This window comes from Chrysochloris asiatica, unplaced genomic scaffold (genome assembly GCF_000296735.1).
Source record: "Chrysochloris asiatica unplaced genomic scaffold, ChrAsi1.0 scaffold00129, whole genome shotgun sequence".
In the NCBI taxonomy this organism is placed as follows: Eukaryota; Metazoa; Chordata; class Mammalia; order Afrosoricida; family Chrysochloridae; genus Chrysochloris; species Chrysochloris asiatica.
In genome coordinates this window covers 9,845,457-9,864,716 of record NW_006408647.1, presented here as the reverse complement: position 1 = coordinate 9,864,716, position 19,260 = coordinate 9,845,457, and the positions used below count along the sequence as shown (strand labels likewise).

Below are 19,260 nucleotides of genomic sequence, written 5' to 3'. Positions count from 1 at the left end.
ATATCAGCAATTGATGGTCTGTTCCACAGTCTGCCCCTGGCCTTGTCTTCACTGATGATATGGAGCTTTTCCATCTTCTCTTTCCACAGATGTAGTCTATCTGATTTCTGTGTAGAAATCAGGCGAGGTCCATGTGTAATCCTGCACCATACTCACAATTATTGTTATGTTTGAGCCCATAGCTGCTGCCACTGTGTCAATCCATCTTACTCGCGGTCTTCTTTTTAGCTCATCCTCCACTTTACCAAGTTCTGATGTGGCAGTGTAGGGTAAACACTGCAAGGCTGGCAGTTGAAACCCTCCAGTTGCTCCTCAGAAATCCTATACAAGTCACTCTGAGTTGGAACTAACTCATGAGAACTTAACAGCACAACAATTCAGTATGGTATGGTTGTGGTGATGGTGTGCTGTGGAGTCAGTTCTGACTCATTGTGGCCCTGTATTGGGTTTCTGAGGCTGTAAATCTTTATGGGAGCAGAAATGCTCATCTTTTTCTCGAGGAACAGTTGATGGTTTCAAATTGCCGAACTTGAGATTAGCAGCCCGACTCGTAACAATTACTCTACCAGAGCTCCTGGTATGGTAGATCTAAAATAACTTTGGCAAGTTGTATTTCTGTATATGAGCTACTCAGAGCATTTCTAAGATAACCTTTCAGCAATATCAGTATGATGTTAAACACAGACTGAAGTCCTGATTCCACTGTAAGGGCAGTCAGTAATTGCATTTGGCTGAAAGTAGTAGTGACTCTTAAGAAGAGCGCTAAATTGCTAGCATAGCAGTTTAGTATTAATATTGTGACTTGACATTCCATCCTCCTTCCACTCGCGAATCACCTCTTGCTCATAAGCTTTAGTCTTTACTTGTATATTCCAGGTAAGACTTACGAAGGCATACTAGCTAGCTCCCTTTTAAAGTAGTAATCCCAAAGCCCCATCTATTTATTAATTTCCAAAGGCTGCTGTAACAATGTACCATAAACTGTGTGGCTTAAAACCACAGAAATCTATTCTTTAACTGTTCTGGAAACTAGAAGTGTTGGCCAGGTCTTCCTTCTTCAAAGATACTGTAGGGAAAAACCCTTCATCGCCTCTTCTAGCTTCTGTTTGGCAATCCTTCACTTCCTTTGGTCATAGATGCAGCCTATCATTCTCTGCTTCAGTCTTCACATGACCTTCCCCCCTGTGTGCCTGTAACTCTCTGTTCAGATTTCCCTCTTTGTCTGAGGACACTGGTCATTTTGGATTAACAGCCCACCTTAATTCAGCAGGACCTTATCTTAACTCAATTTCCATCTGCAAAGAGGCTTTTTCCAAATAAGGTCACATTTAGAGGTCTAGGTGTGGTGCTGTAGTTTAAGCACTAGACTGCATGGTCAGTTTGAACTGCAAAGTTGTGGTTCAAACCCATCAGCCGCTCCTCGGAAACAACAACAAACAACAATGAACTGGACATGACTTTTTTTTTAATGTTTTATTGTGAATTATGTGATAGTTTACATGGGAGAACATTAGTTTTACATTCATCCTATCGTATATCATTTCATTGCAATGGTTACAATCCCCTCCATGCATCAATCAAAGGGTATACTGTGCAAGCCTGTCCCCCAGTCATCAGCACACGGTCCCTCTTCCTCTCTGGGTCTAGAGTTCCCAGCCGCTCCATCTCTCCACGTTATCATCTCTGCCTCCATCTCTGGCATCATTGTTTCTCTGGGTAGGGTCCTGCACTCCGCTCTTCTCCTTTGATGGTCCCAGGGACCTCTGCTCCTGGACTGCAAAGTCAATCACTCTCCTCCTTTTGCTACAATGGAAATGAATTTTTGAAGGAGACTATTAAACCAGTATATTCTGCTTACATACCACTGGACACATGCTACATGGCCACCCATATCTTCCAAAGAGGATAGAAAACTTACTCATTCCCAACCCATTCTACAACAACAACAAAAAAAAAAAAAGAGAGAGAGAGAGAGAGAGAGAGAGAGAAACCACCGTTCTATGATAAAGAAAAAGGGACACATACGTATTGGTAAGTATCCAGTAGTTTCTGCTACCAAGACCTTTTATGATTTGGTCCTGGTCTTTCTTTCAGTCTCAACTATTGTTATTAGCACTTTGCGCAGAAAGCCACTAGCACACTTGGCACACATCCTCCATCCTCTTTTCCCCATTTTTGTTCATTTCAGAAATGAATTGAAAGTCTTTTGTCTCCTATCCTCATTGTCTCTGCCTCTTCCAATATTTTCCTCAGATCACAGTTCCTACGAGGGCCTGCTTGGAGCCTATGGTCAGTTATTACACACTCTACCTCCACCCGTTCAATTCTTTGATCTTTCATTCATAGCTCTTTTCGTGAGTTTGCCAATATATTATCATTCCATGATTTAAGTCTTCATATCCTTTGTGACTCTCGTATTCTACCAGATTTGTCTAGTACGATATACTTTGTGTATACCAAATGTTCACTACATGCTTATTGAATTCAATTCGAGATGAAATGCCAGAAAATTCACTGAAGAAAGTGCTATTGTGCAGCATTATCTTAAGGGTTTTCTTTTTGTAAGAAGGAGGGAAAAAACCTAATTCTATCAACTCTATTCGTATCCTTTCAGTTTTAGTAACTGATGGTTGTTCTGAACATGGTTGGCTCCTTGAGCTGATTGTCAAGAGTACAAACAGCAGTTTGTTTTAAAATACTGACTCACATAAACATGTAAGAAACATTAACAATCTTGACCTCGTGGTATGTGTACATTAGATGTGACGAAGATTAGGCACACCACTGAGAACAAACAGCAAAATGGAAAGGGGACAATAAAAACTTTTGTTCCATAAAGCACCTAAACACACTATAAATGAAAGGTCATTCATTTGGTAGGGGGTTCAAATGGCAGTACAGCCTGGGTGTCTCAAGTATACTTGTTTCACAAAGTGCCTCTTCTGAATAAGCTTTTTTCATGTTCCATTAAATGAGTGATTTTTTCTAATCTTTTAAGAGATTTTTGTATTCTGAAAGTTTATGCGGGGGTGATTAAATGATGTGATTTGCATCTACTTATTTAAAGATGTTTTATATTTTCTTTTAAAATATACCTCTCTGAGTACCTCAGAAGTGCTTGATGTATTCACATTTTCAATGAAAATTTATGGAACATTAAAAAGAATTTTTAACACTTAATTAAAAAAAAAATTTCTTAGTTATATGTCTGAGTGGGGGTTCACATAAAAAGAATTGTTTCTTGGGCCTGGTTTTTAAACTGCATATAAACCATCTATCAGATATATGAGGTAGGTCTTTAAAAAAGCTTGTGGGGAAACCAAATGAAAGATCATGGAATTTTTCCATGAAGTTATGAAGGCCTTCATATAATTGATTGAAGACTAATACTGTAAAGCACTTATGGATAGTTCATTTTTTTGCAGATCTGAACAAATTAGCTTCTTTTCTAATTTAATGACATTTCTAAAATCAGACTTTCAGAGTCTTCCAAGTACGTTTTTCTACCATTTATACGCTGATCATCTTTTCTTTCTGAAGAAAAAAAAGATGATCAGAGTATAAAATTAAAGAACTAAAGCTTTTTAATTAAGGCCTGCCAAGCAACACTGTGCACAGGATCCAGTTGGGGTGACAAGCAAGCAAGTGAGAAAGGTCTAGAAAGTAAAATTGGCAAAGGAGACCTGTTGCATACCAGGTGAAGGAAGAATTAATTGGAGTTCTGTGAGAAAACAACAAAAGTAGTAAACATCTTTATGTTATTCTTTACTTTTAGCAAAGATCCATCTGATGTTAGCAGTGATATTACTAATTCCATGTCCTTGTTTGAATCTGGCAAGAACCTCTGGCAATTCTCTGTCAATGCACTATTGCATCCATTTTTTATTTTCCTTTAACAAAATTTTACTTGCATATGATATGAATGATATTGTCCTATGATGTCTGCACTTCTCTTTGGAATGAGCACAAATATGGATCTCTTCCAATCAGCTGTCCAGGTGGCTGTCTTCCAAATTTCCTCGCATAGAAGAATCAAGTGTCTCCAATGCCACATCAGTTTGTTGAAAAATTTCAATGTGTATTCCATCAGTTCCCAGAGCCTTATTGTTTGTCAATGCCTTCATGGACTTCTTCCTTCAGTATCATTGACTCTTGATCATATGCTACCTCTTGAAATAGTTGAACTCGACCATTTCTTTTTGGTACAATGACTCTATGAATTCCTTCCATCTTCTTTTGATGCTTTCTGAGTCATTCATTATGTTCTCCATTGTTGTTGTTTTTAAGTGCCGTGGAGTCAGTTCCAACTCAGTGACCCTGTATAGTGTTTCCAAGGAGAGGCTGGTGAGTTTGAACCATCGACCTTGTGGTTCAAATGACCTTGCAGTCCAGTGCTTTATCCTACAGCACCATACCAGAACTCCCCCATAGATACTTCTATATTTCAAGTTGAGGCTTTAATTTTTTTCTTCAGTTCCCTTAGACTGAGAAATGCTGAACCTGTTCTTTCCTTTGGTTTTCTAACTCCAGGTCTTTGCACATTGCATTATAATATTTGGCTTTGTCTTCTTGAGCTACCCTCTGAAATTTGCTGTTCAGCTCTTTTACCTCTTCATTTCTTCCATTTGCTTTAGCATATCTAGGATCAAGAGCCAGCAGTTTCTTCTGACATCCGTTTTGGTGTTTTCCTTCTTTCTTGTCTTCTTAATGACCTTTTGTTTTTTTCCTGTATGATGTTCTTGAAGTCATCCCACAACTTTTCTGGTCTTCTGTCATTAGTGTCTAAGGCATGGAATCTGTTCTTCAGATAATCTCTAAATTTAGGTGGGATATATTCAAAGTTGTATTTTGGCTCTCCTGGACTTTTTAAAATTTTTTTTAGTTTTAGTCTGAAGTTGCATAAGAGCAATTGATGGTCTGTTCCAGTCTACCTCCAGCCTTGTTTTGGCTGATAATATGAAGCTTTTCCCATTGTCTCTTTACACAGATGTAGTCAATTTGATTTCTGTTTATTCCATCTGGTGAGGTCCACATGTACAATTGTCTTTTATGTTATTTATAAAATGTATTTGCTTTGAAGACGTCATTGGTTTTGCAAAATTCTGTCGTGCAATCACTGGCATTGTTTCTAACATCAAAGCCATATTTTCCAACTACTGATCCTTCCTCTTGGTTTCCAATCTTTGCATTCCAATTGCCAGTAATTATAAACACATCTTGATTGCATGCTTGATCAATTTCAGACTGAAGATGTTAGTAGAATATTTCAATTTCATCATCACTGGTTTTAGTGGTTGTTTCGTGAATTTGAATAATAGTTGTATTAACTGGTCTTCCTTGTTGTTGTTGTTGTGAAGTGCTGTCGAGTCAGTTCTGACCCATAGCGACCCTATATAGGGTTTCTGAGGAGCAGCTGGTGAGCTTGAATCACCAACCTTGCAATTCAAACGGTTTTGCAGTCTGGCGCATTAATCCACAGTGCTAAACCAGGACTCCGGTCTTCCGTGTAGGAGTATGGTTGTTATCCTATCATAGACAGTGGTATACTTCAAGACAGATCTTGAGATGGTCTTTTTGATGATGAATGCGATTCTATTCCTCTTCAATTTGTCAATCACGGCATAGTAAACCATGTTATTGTCAGATTCAAAGTGGCCAATGATGGTCTATTTAAGCTCAGTAATGTCTAGGTATAAGATCTTTATGCTTTCCATTTCATTTTAACAACTCTAAATTTTCCTAGTTACATACTTAATACATTCTATGTTGTGGTTATTAATGGATATTTACAATTGTTTTCCTCATTTTGAGTTGTATCCCAGCATCAAATGAAGATCTAGAAAGCTTTACTCCATTCACATCATCACAATCAACTCAACTTTGAGGAGGCAACTGTTCCCCAGTCATATTTTGAGTGTCTTCCAAACTGAGGGGCTCTTCTTCTGGTACTATATCTGACAATATTCTGGTGCTCTTCATCATGTTTCAGTATTCAACACTCTGGTGCTATCTAACAGTATTCCACCGCTATTCATAAAGTTTTCGGTGACTTAATATTTGGAAGTAGTCCATCTCTTCTTCTACCTAGTTTCTTTTTCTGGAAGCTCAGCCGAAACCTGTCCACCATGGGTGACCCAGCTGGTATTTAAAATACTAATGGCATAGCCTCCAGAATCAGAGCAACATGCAAGCCACCACAGTATGACAAACTGACAAACTTGTTTTCATCTCTTATAGTACTTGGAATAGTCCAATGCACCTAATTTCAATAGAGCAATTTACAAACATAATTTTCATAATAATCCAGAACACTGATATTTGAAAGTATATATAATTTATCCATCTTGGCATCATGACATTTTGGGCTGGATAATTTGTTGTTGTGTGTTGGCTGTGTGACCATCTTAGTATGTTTAGCAGCATCCGTGGTTTTTACCCACTAGATGCCAGTAGCACCCCTTCCCATGTTGCAACAGCCAGAAATATCTCCAGACATTGTCAAATGTCCCATGAGGAGCAAAAGCATGCCTAGTTGATAATGTAAAATGGATAAACATACCTGTTTCAATAATCTGGTATGAGTACTTCATATCTCTGATATATTGGCAGGATGGGGAGACTTGTGGAAAGATTGCGAGATGCTTTAAAGCATTTTGAGATCTTGAGGGAAATAGGATGTAGTTGAAAGAGGACAGTTATATCAGACTGAGAATTTTGTACTTTGTATTTGCTGTGGTAGACCATAGAAAAGCCATTATAAACTGATGAACACTTGTGATGCCCCTTGAAGTTTAGAATGATCACTACGGCAGAAGAAATATTCTTAAACTGATGCTCCGAAAACTGTTGAGGCTTAGGTTTTATTTCATTTTGCATTGCTTCGTACTTAGTAATACCATTTCCAATAAAATATTTTTTATAGAATTTAACTTGAAATTTATCTGGATTTCATACATATCTAATATCATTGCAATAGGAACTATTTTTTGAAGTGTATTTAGGAGAATGAGTTTGAAATTATAAGTGCAAGTAATTGTAAAGTTATACATAACTGTCAAGTAATGTTATGTTAATATATAGGTTTATATATGTACATATGTGTATTGTTTTGATTATTTGAATATTGTCCTCAATTTTAACAAATTGTTCAAGCCCAAGTGATACAGACACAGAGACACACAGACTTATACACATACACACGCAAATGATTATATGTAATTTAGAGAGTGCTTGCCATTGTAAGAGCAGAAGTTTTGCTACTTGGTTGTATGTTATTTTGTATTTTTTTCTTGTATTATCCAACAAACACATGGCAGAGTTACGATATGGTTGTTGTACTACTGACATAAAAATAATGTGAGATGTCCTATTTTCACAGCTGTGTGTCAGCCACAATGCAAGCATGGTGAATGTATCGGACCAAACAAGTGCAAGTGTCATCCTGGATATGCCGGAAAATCCTGCAATCAAGGTAGGAAGACAGTCTGACACATCAGTAGTTACACAGTCCTAAGACACCTCACTTCCTGTCAAATCTGAAAAATGTAAATTCTTATCCCAAACCACTCTCTATGGCTCCTTTTTCTCAAATCTGTGAGCTGTCATTTTGTTCATAGGTATGATATAATAGTTGTTGTTAGGAGCCACCGAGTCAGTACCGACTCATAGCGACCTTATGCACAGCAGAACGAAACACGGCCCGATCCTGGGCCAACCTCACTGTTGTTGCCACGCTTGAGTTCATCCATGCTGCCACTTGGCCAATCCATCTCTTTGGGAGTCTATATTATCAAATTATTTTCATCTAAGGACAATAAAACGTGTGTCTGATTCTTATCCTCTGAAACAAATTAAAATCTATTTTGACGAGAGTCCCTGCATTAGGAGAAATACTTCCATGAACTAGTTGTGTAACCTTGGGCAAATTGTTAACCTCTTTGAATCTCAGTTACTACTTAGCTTGTTGTTACTGTTGAGTGCTAAAACCCCTGTAATACCAGAAGGCAGGCAGGAGGTTTGATTCAAAGTTGAGGTTCCTTAAAACTCTGAAACCTTTGATTATTAAATTTCCTTTCAGTAGTCTCTTCTTTCCCTCACAAAGCAGCTGGTGGATTTGAACTACTGACCATGCAGTTAGCAGCCCAATTCGTAACCACTAAGCTACCAGGGCCCCAGTTTAGGACTCCTGGTGTGGCACTGTAGGATAAGCACTGCACTGCAAACCACAAGGTTGGTGGTTCAAACCCACCGCTCTGCTTCCTGGAATCCCAGTACAGAGTCTCTATGAGTCAGAATCGACTTGATGGCACTTAACAACAGCATTTATATGATGTGGAGTCCTGGTATGGTGCTATAGGATAAGCACTGGACTGCAAGGTAGGTGGTTCAAATCTACCAGCCGCTCTTCAGAAACCCTATACAGGGTCTCTACGAGTCCGAATGGACTCGATGGCACTAGGCAACAAAAACAATATTTATATAATCCATGTTTGTCTATCCTTTTAGCTGTGTGGTTGAAGAAAACATAATGAGAAATGTGACCCTCTAACTTATGCTGGTAAATTCAACAAGGTTTTTCTTTTTAATTAATTTCACCCTGAAAATTTCTACCAGTAGCAGTTAAAGACCCAGAGTAAAAGAAAGCTGGAGTCCTGGGGTGGCACTGTGGGCTAATGCGTCAGACTGCAAAGTCGTTTGAGCTGCAAGGTCAGTGGTTCAAGCTCACCAGCTACTCCTCAACTCGATGGCACTTAACAACAACAGCAGGGTCAGATTTAGGAGTCCTGGTTTGCTGCTGTAGGATAAGCACTAGACCACAACTTCGCTTTGAACTGCAAGGTTGGTGGTAACAAACTTAGCAGCCACTCCTTGCAAACCCTATATAGGGTCACTATGAGTCAGAACTGACTCAGTGGCTGGCATTTGATAACACCAACAACAGGGTCAGATTTAACTACAAAGATAAAATGAAAAACTAGTCTAATTTTGATCATTTTAAAAATAAAAGCAATTCCCCATATCATTTTAAGTGTCAAATGATACCGTGACAGGGAGTACAAACAGCCCATAAATTGCTATTGTTGTTACGTGCTGTTGAGTCGGTTCCAACTCAGAGTGAACCTGTATAGGGTTTCTGAAGAGTGGCTAATTGATTTGAACCGCTGACTTTGCATTTCAAACCAAGCTTGCAGTCCAGTATATTATCCCACAGTGCCATTATAAATATTTGATCTCACATGGTGCAAAAGTTATATTATTGAAACATTCTTATTTGTTAGCAATGGTTTTGGTGGTTGTGTGCTGTTGAGTCACTTCTGACCCATGCAGCCACCCTGTATAGGATTTCCGAGGCTGTAACTCTTCACAGGAGCAGAAAAGGCTCATCTTTTTTCCACGGAACCACTGGTAGATTTTCACTGCTGACTTTGCAGTTAGCAGCTCAACTTGCAACCCAATAGTTGATATTTATTTCAGGATACTCTTTGAAGAGTGTAATGTAAACTAATATAAACATATTTTCACAATAAGCCAGACACTGCTATTTAAAAGTGTATCTAATTTTTCCTAAACTATCAGATGAAATTCATTCTAGTAAAATATGCCATGATGAATGGTAGGATAAGATGTTATTAAAAAATGTTTTCTTATATTATTTGCTACTTGATTTATAACTAGTATTTCCAGTATTTCTTTTGGGAAAAAATTGTAACATAGGATTTTCTTTTTACCAAATATACCTGGGCAGTCTTTTTGAAATAATGGTATTTTTATGATACCAATTTACTCTTTTAAAACTTCATTTAATTTTCTCTCCCCAGTCAAAGTTTACATGCATGTTAGGTTCTGGTTCCAGTGTTCATATTAGAATACCGGTATACTGTATTTTCTAAGTGGTGACCATTAAGCCATCAGAAGTTTCGTTAATATATGGGCACCACAAAATGTAGTTATCCCAGTGACAGAAAATAATATTAAGAGGTCTATGAAAAGAAGTGTAGTGATTATGCAGTCGGGCTGCGAACCTCAAGGTCAGCAGTTTGAAACTACCGGCTGCTCTGTGGAAGAAAGATGAGGTGTTCTGCTCCCGTAAAGATTAACAGCTTCGGAAACCCTGTGCAGGGTCGCTATGAGTCGGAACCGACTCCACGGTACATAACAACAACAACATGAAAAGAAGCTATGTTTGAGATTATATATAGAAATTTTCTTAAATTTATTTCAGGAGCTACCTCAACATTAATATGTTCCAAAGCACTACAACTATTATTGGAATGAGAATCCATCACTGGTATCTCTTATTTTTGCAAAATCAGTTTCCCTTAAGCTTTTTTGCCTGTAACATATACCTGTTTCTCTAAAGAAAAATAGAAATATACTGAGTTAAAGCATTGCTTTCCAAAACCATATTCCTTAGAGCGAAGAGAATTTCAAGATACGTTCTTACGCTTGTAAACTAGTGCTGACACTGTACATGTAGTATCAAGCATGATCTTGAAGACAAAACTCAAGCTCTTTTCATAATTTCTTACTTTGACCTCCATACAGGAAAAGCAGTATGTCAGGTTTCTGATAGAAAGGTTTTATGCTCTTTAAGAGGAGGGGTCCCTTGTGGTATCTCTCTTCTTTCTGGGTGCAGAGAGAAGCTAGTATTAAAGTGATCTGTACAGAATTGTTGCTGTTAAGTGCTTCGAGTCGGTTCTGACTCAGCAACCCTGTATAGAGTTTTCGAGGAGCAGCTGGTGGGTTTGACCCACCTACAACGCCACACCACAAGTCCATAATAAGTACACATTAAATACTTGTTAAACAGAGGACTGTTTCCTGTACCGGGTCTTGGTCCTGAAAACCATAGGGACTTCAAAGACTTCCCTGTATTTGTCTGGTCTAGCACCTTAGTCTCTGAGGAGGACTGTCACATTGAGAGAGGCAGTAAGTGACCTGGGTAAGTGTGGGAGCTGCTGAAGTTATTCAGTAGCTTGAGTAAATGCTGTCCTGTCAGTTCTGACTCATGGCATTCTCTAGGGTTGTCAATGCCTGTGATCTTTGAAAACTAGATCTCTAGATCTTTCTTCCAAGGCACCTCTAGGTGGGTTTGAGCCACCAACCTTTCAGTTCACAGCCAAGTGCTTAACTATTCGTACCACACAATGACTCTTTTGAGACCTGTTTAGTGCCCCCAGAAAAAATTATTGAAGCAAATTGTCTATATCTTCTAAATAAATTATCTGTGCCTTTTTTTTTTAATCCTGGCATATAAATTTTAATATAGTGGAAAGCATACCCTGGAGAGATGGGCAGTCAGACTGGTTCCTTTTTATTTTCCTAGGAAAGAAATGTCAAGAAGAGGTAAATTTGAAAAAAAAAATTCACAGAACTGGAAATCAGCCTTTGATTAAAAGTAGGTTTGTGATAAGCAAGTGTTTGCTAAGAATTTTGTTGAAAGTTAGGTGCTTTTAGAAATAATCCCCCTGGAAACATACTTGGTGGAGTCAACAGCTTGAGTAAATGACAAACACTTAAAAAGAACTTTTAGGGCTGTCTGGGAACAGCCAAAATAGCAGGGTCAGCTGCACTTTGAAACTGGCTTTCATTTCACAGCTTTGTCACAAGCTTCCTGAGAATCTGTTGTTGGTGACTTGCTTGCTCTCTTAGGCATTCTTTACAACTCGATCAGATAAAAGAAGCTGTAGTGGCACTGTCACTGGTATGGCCTGGTTTAGCGCTGTGGGCTAATGTGTCAGACTGCAAAGTCCTTTGAACTACAAGGTTGGTGGTTCAAGCTCACCAGCTGCTCCTTGGAAACACTATACAGGATCGCTATGGGTCGGAATCAACTCGATGGCACTTAACAACAACAACAAGTGGCACTGTGGGTTTGCCACTGTGCTGCTAATGGAAAGGTCGGCAGTTCAAACCCACCACCTGCTCTATGAGAGAAAGATCTTTCTGTAAAGATTTACCATCTCAGAAACCCTATATCGGGTTGCTATGAGTTGGACTCAATGGCAGTGGGTAGTGCAGATATACTGGTTAAGCACTCAGATGCTCATGGAAAGGTTGTCAGATTGAGTTCCCTGGAGAAAGGTGTGACACAGTTGACTTCCATAAAGACTGCTTGTTGCTGTTTATTGCCATGGAATGAATCAGTTTCCACTCATAGTGACCCTGTATAGGGTTTCCGAGGAGTGGCTGGTGAGCTTGAACTGCCGAACTTGCAGTTCAAACTGACCTTGCTGGAGTGCATTAACTTGCAGCACTACACCAGGATTTTCCTATGGGGGCAGTTTGACTGTGTCCTAAGAGGTGGAATTTACTTGTCAGCAACAGGTTTGCTTGTAGTTGGTTGGTTTTTTTGTTCAATATTTCAGATATAAAACCCCAGACTGGAATTGATCAATATCATGCTCTGTGAAGCACATGGTACCTTTCACAGTATTCTAGATTCCAATATGAACTCTGGCTAGATTCTCATTGATTGTTGTTTTCCTTCCCAACCTAGTTTCTCCAGCAATTCTATCCATGGATATTTCACCTCTCCTTGAGCCTTTGTATACAAATCCTCTTTCCCTCCACAGGAAGAAAGAATACTAAATTTGTTTTATAACGTTTACACTGGAGAGCAATCTTTAACATGTAAAATATATCATTGCAAGTTTTCAGGAATAAGGGAATGGTTCTCTTGAATCCACAGCTTGCTTTATAATGATTTCAGAAAAAAGCAGTTTACTCAATTACTGATGATTTAACATGGTTTATGTTTTATTGGTCTCTTGGTGTGGTGCTGTAGGATCAGCACTGGATTGCCTACCACAAGGTTGATGGTTCAAATCTACCTTGGAAACCCTATACAGGGTTGCTATGAGCCAGAACTGTTTCAAAGGCACTTAACAACAGTAACATGTTTCATATATTGAATTCCTCATCTCAAGAAAATAATTGGTATCATGTAATATGCAACTAGAAAACTTTGGTGGGCTAGTTAAATCTTAAAGTTGATGGCATTCCTAAGTCTGAGTCCTTTAACCCTAATACTAAAGTTGTCTACATCCTGATTTTTTTTGAAAGATGGTAGTTTTTATCCCATAAACCAATGTTTATTTAATTTGGAAGTTTAATTGGCTGCTAATGACATAATAGTCTTTGTTGATGTATTGATTCTCTGCTTTGATTTGCAGCCATCTGACAGTATTTTGGTAAGCTAGTGATGGCAACAGTGAACATTTTTAGCATAAAACTTACATATATTCAAATTAAGTGTTACCAAGATACAGTATCAGTTATTACATTTGCCTGAAATTCTTGATGATCTATATGATGTTATTTAAATAAGATCTTTATATGAATCATATTTTGTAGTATTATAAACTATTGTACAATTATATTATTGTCCTATATGATTATATAGGAAAAGTCATGATAGTGCACTAAGGTGCCTAAACAGAACAAATTAATTGTAATCAATATTTGTATAACCTCTTTTTTAATGGTGCATTCTCCCTTCTGTTGAGGACTAAAATCATGCTTTAAAAAAAAATGAGTATGTTCTTTTTTGATGTCTTTTAAAAACCAGTATGCATATAATGAATTGTTAACTTGTATCTCGTGTGTATCTTCTTGGGTAGAAAGATGGCAGTGATAGATTAAAAATGAAAACAAAAGAGCTGGGAAGTAATTTTAATAAATCATCTAAAAATATTCTTTTAAAATTACAGCAACTTTATGTAATGCTTAATATACTTATAAAAGGTTTTTAGGGCTAAAAATGACAACAGTTCAAAGTTGACTTCTTATTACCTTCTTCCTGGTGTGAAGACGAACAGTCCAACCCAACTCCTCTTGATCAAGGCAGTGAACAGCCTCTTTTCCAACCCTCGGATCATCAAGCCACAAGTTTACCTTCGAGGGGTGAGCGTGCATTGTCACAGGAGGCCTGCTCCTCCCACCTGCACAGCTTCCTGCAGTTATGTCCCTTCTTGCAAATGTGTGGAGACTAGTCCTAGGAATATCTAGTCTTCCGCATCCTAAGCATGTGAAGCAAGCATCAGGAATTGCCACCTGGTGCTGATTCTTTGCGCCCTTTGAAGCCTTGGAGCCTCTACTGTTCTTTCAATGCATAAAGCATCATTGCTCTTCTTCTTTTCTGGGCTTCTTAGTATATTTTCAAAATCAGATATTCAAATTAATTTTTGTTTTCACATGTAACAGAGTCATGAATTGTAAAACAACTCAGATTTGGGGTTTTAATGGCCTTTGCCAAGCAGATTGTGTAAAGGTTTAAGTCCTCCCCACCACCATCCATTTGGAGTGTAGAGTTAAATTATCTGGAAACCAAACCTGCTTCCGTTTCTTTTGTTTGGCATACACTTTTTTAATACTAGGAAGCCTAATTGCAGATTCCAGAACAGTCCTTAATTAGCTTGATAATGTATTTGGGTCTCAGGGATCTAATCGGTACCATTAGATCTCATCTGCTTTACTTGAATACAGAGTTGGTATGAGAATCAGAACATCAAAAATAAGTTCCACATTATGCTACAACGTTTTACAGAAAAGTGAAATGGTAGCATTATTTTTAAATTCTTCTAAGGGAGTATATTACTTGTCTAGAGATTTAGGAATTTAAGATGATTAAATTAAAATATAGTTTCAATATTTAAATTACTGCTGACATGAAGCTTGGTGAATTAGGTCTACGAGATTAGTCATTTGATAATTTAAAGAATGTGAATAATGGCTATTGATATATATTGACATTTATTTGTCTATGCCCTTTCATTTTTGTCAGATAAAATTTAAAAGCTTAGATTTCTGAATCATTGCCCAGTTAAAGCCTTAAAAGGGGAGTGGGAATCCATTAAAATGAATGAAAGATTATTTTTCTTACAAATCTATTGTGTTATTCAGTGTTCTGCATGTTAATACAATTTCTGATTCTTTTTTTTTCCTGAAATGTAATAATATTGCTATGCAGCTTGCATTTCTGTTCTAGACTAGCTCTCCTTTCTCTACCGCCCACACCCTGCCCCTGGCCAAGCTCCCAAATCCACCAACCTGCTTCAGTGTACTCTTGATGGTAATACCTGCTCTTTAAGCATTGTGTTACCTAATTATAGCATTTGAATGTAAATGATTTAATTGTAAAGCTCTGTTGTTTAGAATGATGATAATGATGGATTTCATTAAATATCTTTTTATTGTAGATTTCCCCTATATTCATATTATAAACTTCCAAAGAAAGAGTAAGAATAAAGTAAACTTAAAAAAAATGTTTTCTTACTTAGATTCTCTCTTTCAGTCATCAGGAGAGTTTTCATGTTCTTAATATTGACTTGCTTATGAATATATGGGAGCCCTTTAATATAATTTAGAAATTTCATTGTTGAGTTTCTGACTTAATTTGATAACACAAGTGTTAACAGATTTGTGGGCCAACAGTTTGTGGTAAGGAATACAGCAGCTATTGGAAGAAACACATATTAACTCAGTTTTACAAGACATTATGATATCAATAAGGAAATAAGGTACATCGACGGCACTTAACAACAAACAACAACAATCATAGAATAGGAATTCTGAAGTATATTGATGAAAGAGAGGCATTTATCTTTTAAAGCTCCCTGCTGTAACAAAAGTCTGATATTTGGTAAATATTGGTAATCAGGGAAGACTGGTTCCTAGTTTGTAATTTCTGCAGTTGTTTTTGTAAGGGTCCTAGTGAAGTTTGTAGGAGATGCTTGCCTGTGACAGACGGGAGACTGACTGCAGCCATGGGGAGTATCATCCATCCCATCAACAGTTGTTGTTGTTGTGAAGTGCCGTTGAGTCAGTTCTGATCCACAGCTACCCAGTATAGGGTTTCCGAGGAGATGCTGGTGAGCCTGAACTGTCAACCTTGAAGTTCAAATGGCTTTACAGTCTGGTGTATTAACCCACAGCGCCACACCAGGACTCCTGTTGGAGTACAGTTTCCTTTAAATGTTTTCAATTTATTTGAATATTTAGGTGTCTGTTCAATAATTAAGAGGACATTTTGCCAACAAAATGTCTCTACAGTTACCTACTGAATGTTGCATGTTTACATCCCTTTTCATATTATTTCAAAGTGATTCTCAGTTTTGGGGAGAATCATGAGATCTCATCGTTTTATATTTCTTCAGTTTCATGATTCTTCATCCCAAAGTGCTTCTTTGCATGTGTAGGGAAGGAAAAATTGGGGTTGAAGCAAGTCTCTTAGCCCACTAGCAGCCTAGTATGAATCATGAAGACCTCCCATGGAAAAATTTAAGGGGCTCTTTATTGCCAATAAGGAGCCAGGTTGTGGAAGAACTGCCTCAGTTGCGCTTCAGCTTTAGTCCATAAATGATGAGACCTCCACCAGCATAAATAAATATATTTTGTTATCAGCTTTTTGGAGCAATAAACCTCTAAGTTAATATATATCATTAACTAAAACCCAGACCCCTGCTATTAAGTCATTCCATTCCACAGCAATTCTGTTCAACCTAGTAGAACTATTCCATAGGAATTTGGAGCTCTGAATCTTTATGGAAACAGACTACTTCATCTTTCTCACTCAGAATAGTTGGTGGTTTCAAACTACCGACCTTGCAGTTAGCTACCTATTGCCTAACTTATTACATCAGCGTTCAACCCACAAAGTTTCTATGGATTTTTTAAAGTAATCATTAGGGTTCTTAGTGGACACATTTTATACCCATCACCATCTCTACCTTGAGATAAAATACACAGTGTGTCTCGTTTTGTTGTACTGCTTTGTTTTTTTATTTAGTACAGAAAAAATATTTAAAACATAAATCATTTCTCTAACAATGTACTCATTTTCAAACACTATTTGTTATTATACAATTCAGAGATTTCTCAAAACCAGGTGTTATGTATTAGAAATGATGATTACTCCTCCTAAAAAAAATGAGAAAGATTTCCTGTCTAGTTTCTTAATTGTTGTTGTTATGTGCCATGGAGTCGTTTCCGACCCATAGCGACCCTGTATAGGGTTTCCGAGGGTGTAAATCTTTACGGGAGTAGAAAGCCTCATCTTTCTACCGCGGTGCAGCTGGTAGTTTCGAACCGCTGACTTAAGGTTCGCAGCCCGATTCGTAACCACTACGCTACCAGAGATCCTTAATAAGTACTTAGAAATATAAGGTAGAAGAACATGGGAAGGTGACAGAATTTCTCCAAGAGAGAAATCCAGTTTTTCTTCCTTGATTAGAATATTTTACTTAATAGAGGGAGAGATCATTTTTTGTTGTTGTTGTTAGTATACAAAGTACCTTCTATGCAAAATATTTTCATCTGAAATGTTTTAAAATGTGATTTTGGCATGAATAACCTTGAATAAGCAAGAAACAACAAAGTGGAGAATTGAAGAGACATATCAGAGATAACAGCGATATCTCGTTTATCCATTTAACCTTCATAGGCTTACCCAGCTAGAGCTTTGCTGAGAGTTACGGTGAGATGAGAAAAAAATCAAATTGGATAGTAAGTTATGAAAAAAATTAAATGCAATAGTGTTGTTTTTTTTAGAAATTTATTAATATAACCTGGTGCTTAAGTTAAATGAAATATATAGATTTCTGATAAATAAGCAGATCACTTTTAAATTTGATTTAAATCTGAATATAGCTTTGTAATTTGATATTTTATAATGTTTCTGATGCATTGATTCATTTGAGTAGACAATTAAATTATGTAATCAGGTGATTCTAGACAAAATAAACATGTGATCACATATCTTTTTGATGTAGTCTATATTTTGAGCATATTATTTCAGTGTTTGTCTTTAGAGTTTTATGTTCACTTGAGGCAGTGTTCCACATGGGCTGAAAATTTTTCGTAATGTTAAGTTCACTAATTCATTTAACATTGATATTTAAACCAGTAAACCTAAAATACATAATCATAGACTATTATGTATGTGTCCATTAGTATTGCCATATGCCCTTCTTAACTGCCAAATGAATTAAAATGTTGGAGGGATTATTTTTTAGTTTCATTTATAATTTGAATGTGTTAGTAAAGTAGGAAACTGGAGTTTCCTTCTTTAACCTGAGCTTAGTCCATAGTCCACAGGATTGAATAAGAAAAATAACAAAAATGGCGACTTTAATTCATATAGTTCTTATTCCTTGGACATGAAGCTTTCCTTTGTGAGGATAACAGTGCTCTATTATTCCTATAACCATAGGTAAACTTTAAACAGAGACAGGAAGAAATTGAAGGAGTATAAGCAATTTGTCAGGAGTGAATCTAGAAGTAACTCAGATATTTTGAAGATAATGTCAGTCAGAAGGAGCCCCAATGGTACAGTAATTAAGCTTCTAGCAGCTGAATTCAGGTTGGTGGTTTGAAATCACCTAATGACTCCATGGAAACAGCCATGGGTATATGTTCTTGTAAAGATTACTTGTTGCCTTTGAGTTGATGCAGAGCCATAGTGACCCCATAGGACAGAATAGAATCGACCCATAGGGGTTTCTAAGGCTGTGATCATTACAGAAGCAGTCTACCGCATCTTTTTCTTTGGGAGGACTGGTGGGTTCGCACTACCTTTCAGTTAGCAGCTGTGTTACCTGGCCTAGAAAACCCTATGGGAGCATATCTACTCTGAGAATCAATAACAGCAACACCCATGGTGAGGACAATACGCTGTTCATTCTAGCGACGGCACTGGTTAGTGGGGAGGATCCTCCTGGCCATCTTGTCTGGACAGGGATCATGTGTGCCACAAAATTTAAGCTCCAAAAATCCTAAGATGACATAATTATTAAAGACTTGGGTCACAAGGATAGAAAACTGTTGGTCACCCCTACTATAAACAATATTCAAATTAAGATTGCATGGAAGAGAATAATCTATCATATATATATGGTGTTACTATAGCATACTCCACTTTTTTCACTTATTTGTCACTATAGAGAAATATTTTGAATGTTTTACAATAATGCTGAAGTTTTGTGATTGTTTCCACTTCAACCCCCATTCTTTTCAGATCTAAATGAGTGTGGCCTGAAGCCGCGGCCCTGTAAGCACAGGTGCATGAACACTTACGGCAGCTACAAGTGTTACTGTCTCAACGGATATATGCTCATGCCGGATGGGTCCTGCTCAAGTATGTCAAGAATCTTAACTGTTTTATAAGTGCTTTGGGCTTGATTTCTTGTTGTGCTCTGGTAACCTGTCTGGTGAAAGTGGCTCCCTAGGCCCCCTAAACAGCATGTGTATGTGTGTTTTTAT

The 19,260-nt window shown here is 37.5% G+C and overlaps 1 protein-coding gene across 2 annotated transcripts in view; it reads left to right on the top strand.

The window, feature by feature from the left end:
* Window positions 1–19,260, top strand: part of NPNT (nephronectin) — a 113,626-nt gene that overhangs the window by 52,644 nt on the left and 41,722 nt on the right. The window contains exons 3-5 of one of the 2 annotated variants that reach the window (XM_006869334.1): window positions 7,379–7,471; window positions 13,813–13,905; window positions 19,016–19,135. In XM_006869334.1, coding sequence (XP_006869396.1) covers window positions 7,379–7,471; window positions 13,813–13,905; window positions 19,016–19,135 — 306 coding nt within the window. The remainder of the gene's footprint in view (window positions 1–7,378; window positions 7,472–13,812; window positions 13,906–19,015; window positions 19,136–19,260) is intronic. The other variant, XM_006869335.1, reaches the window with a different exon arrangement.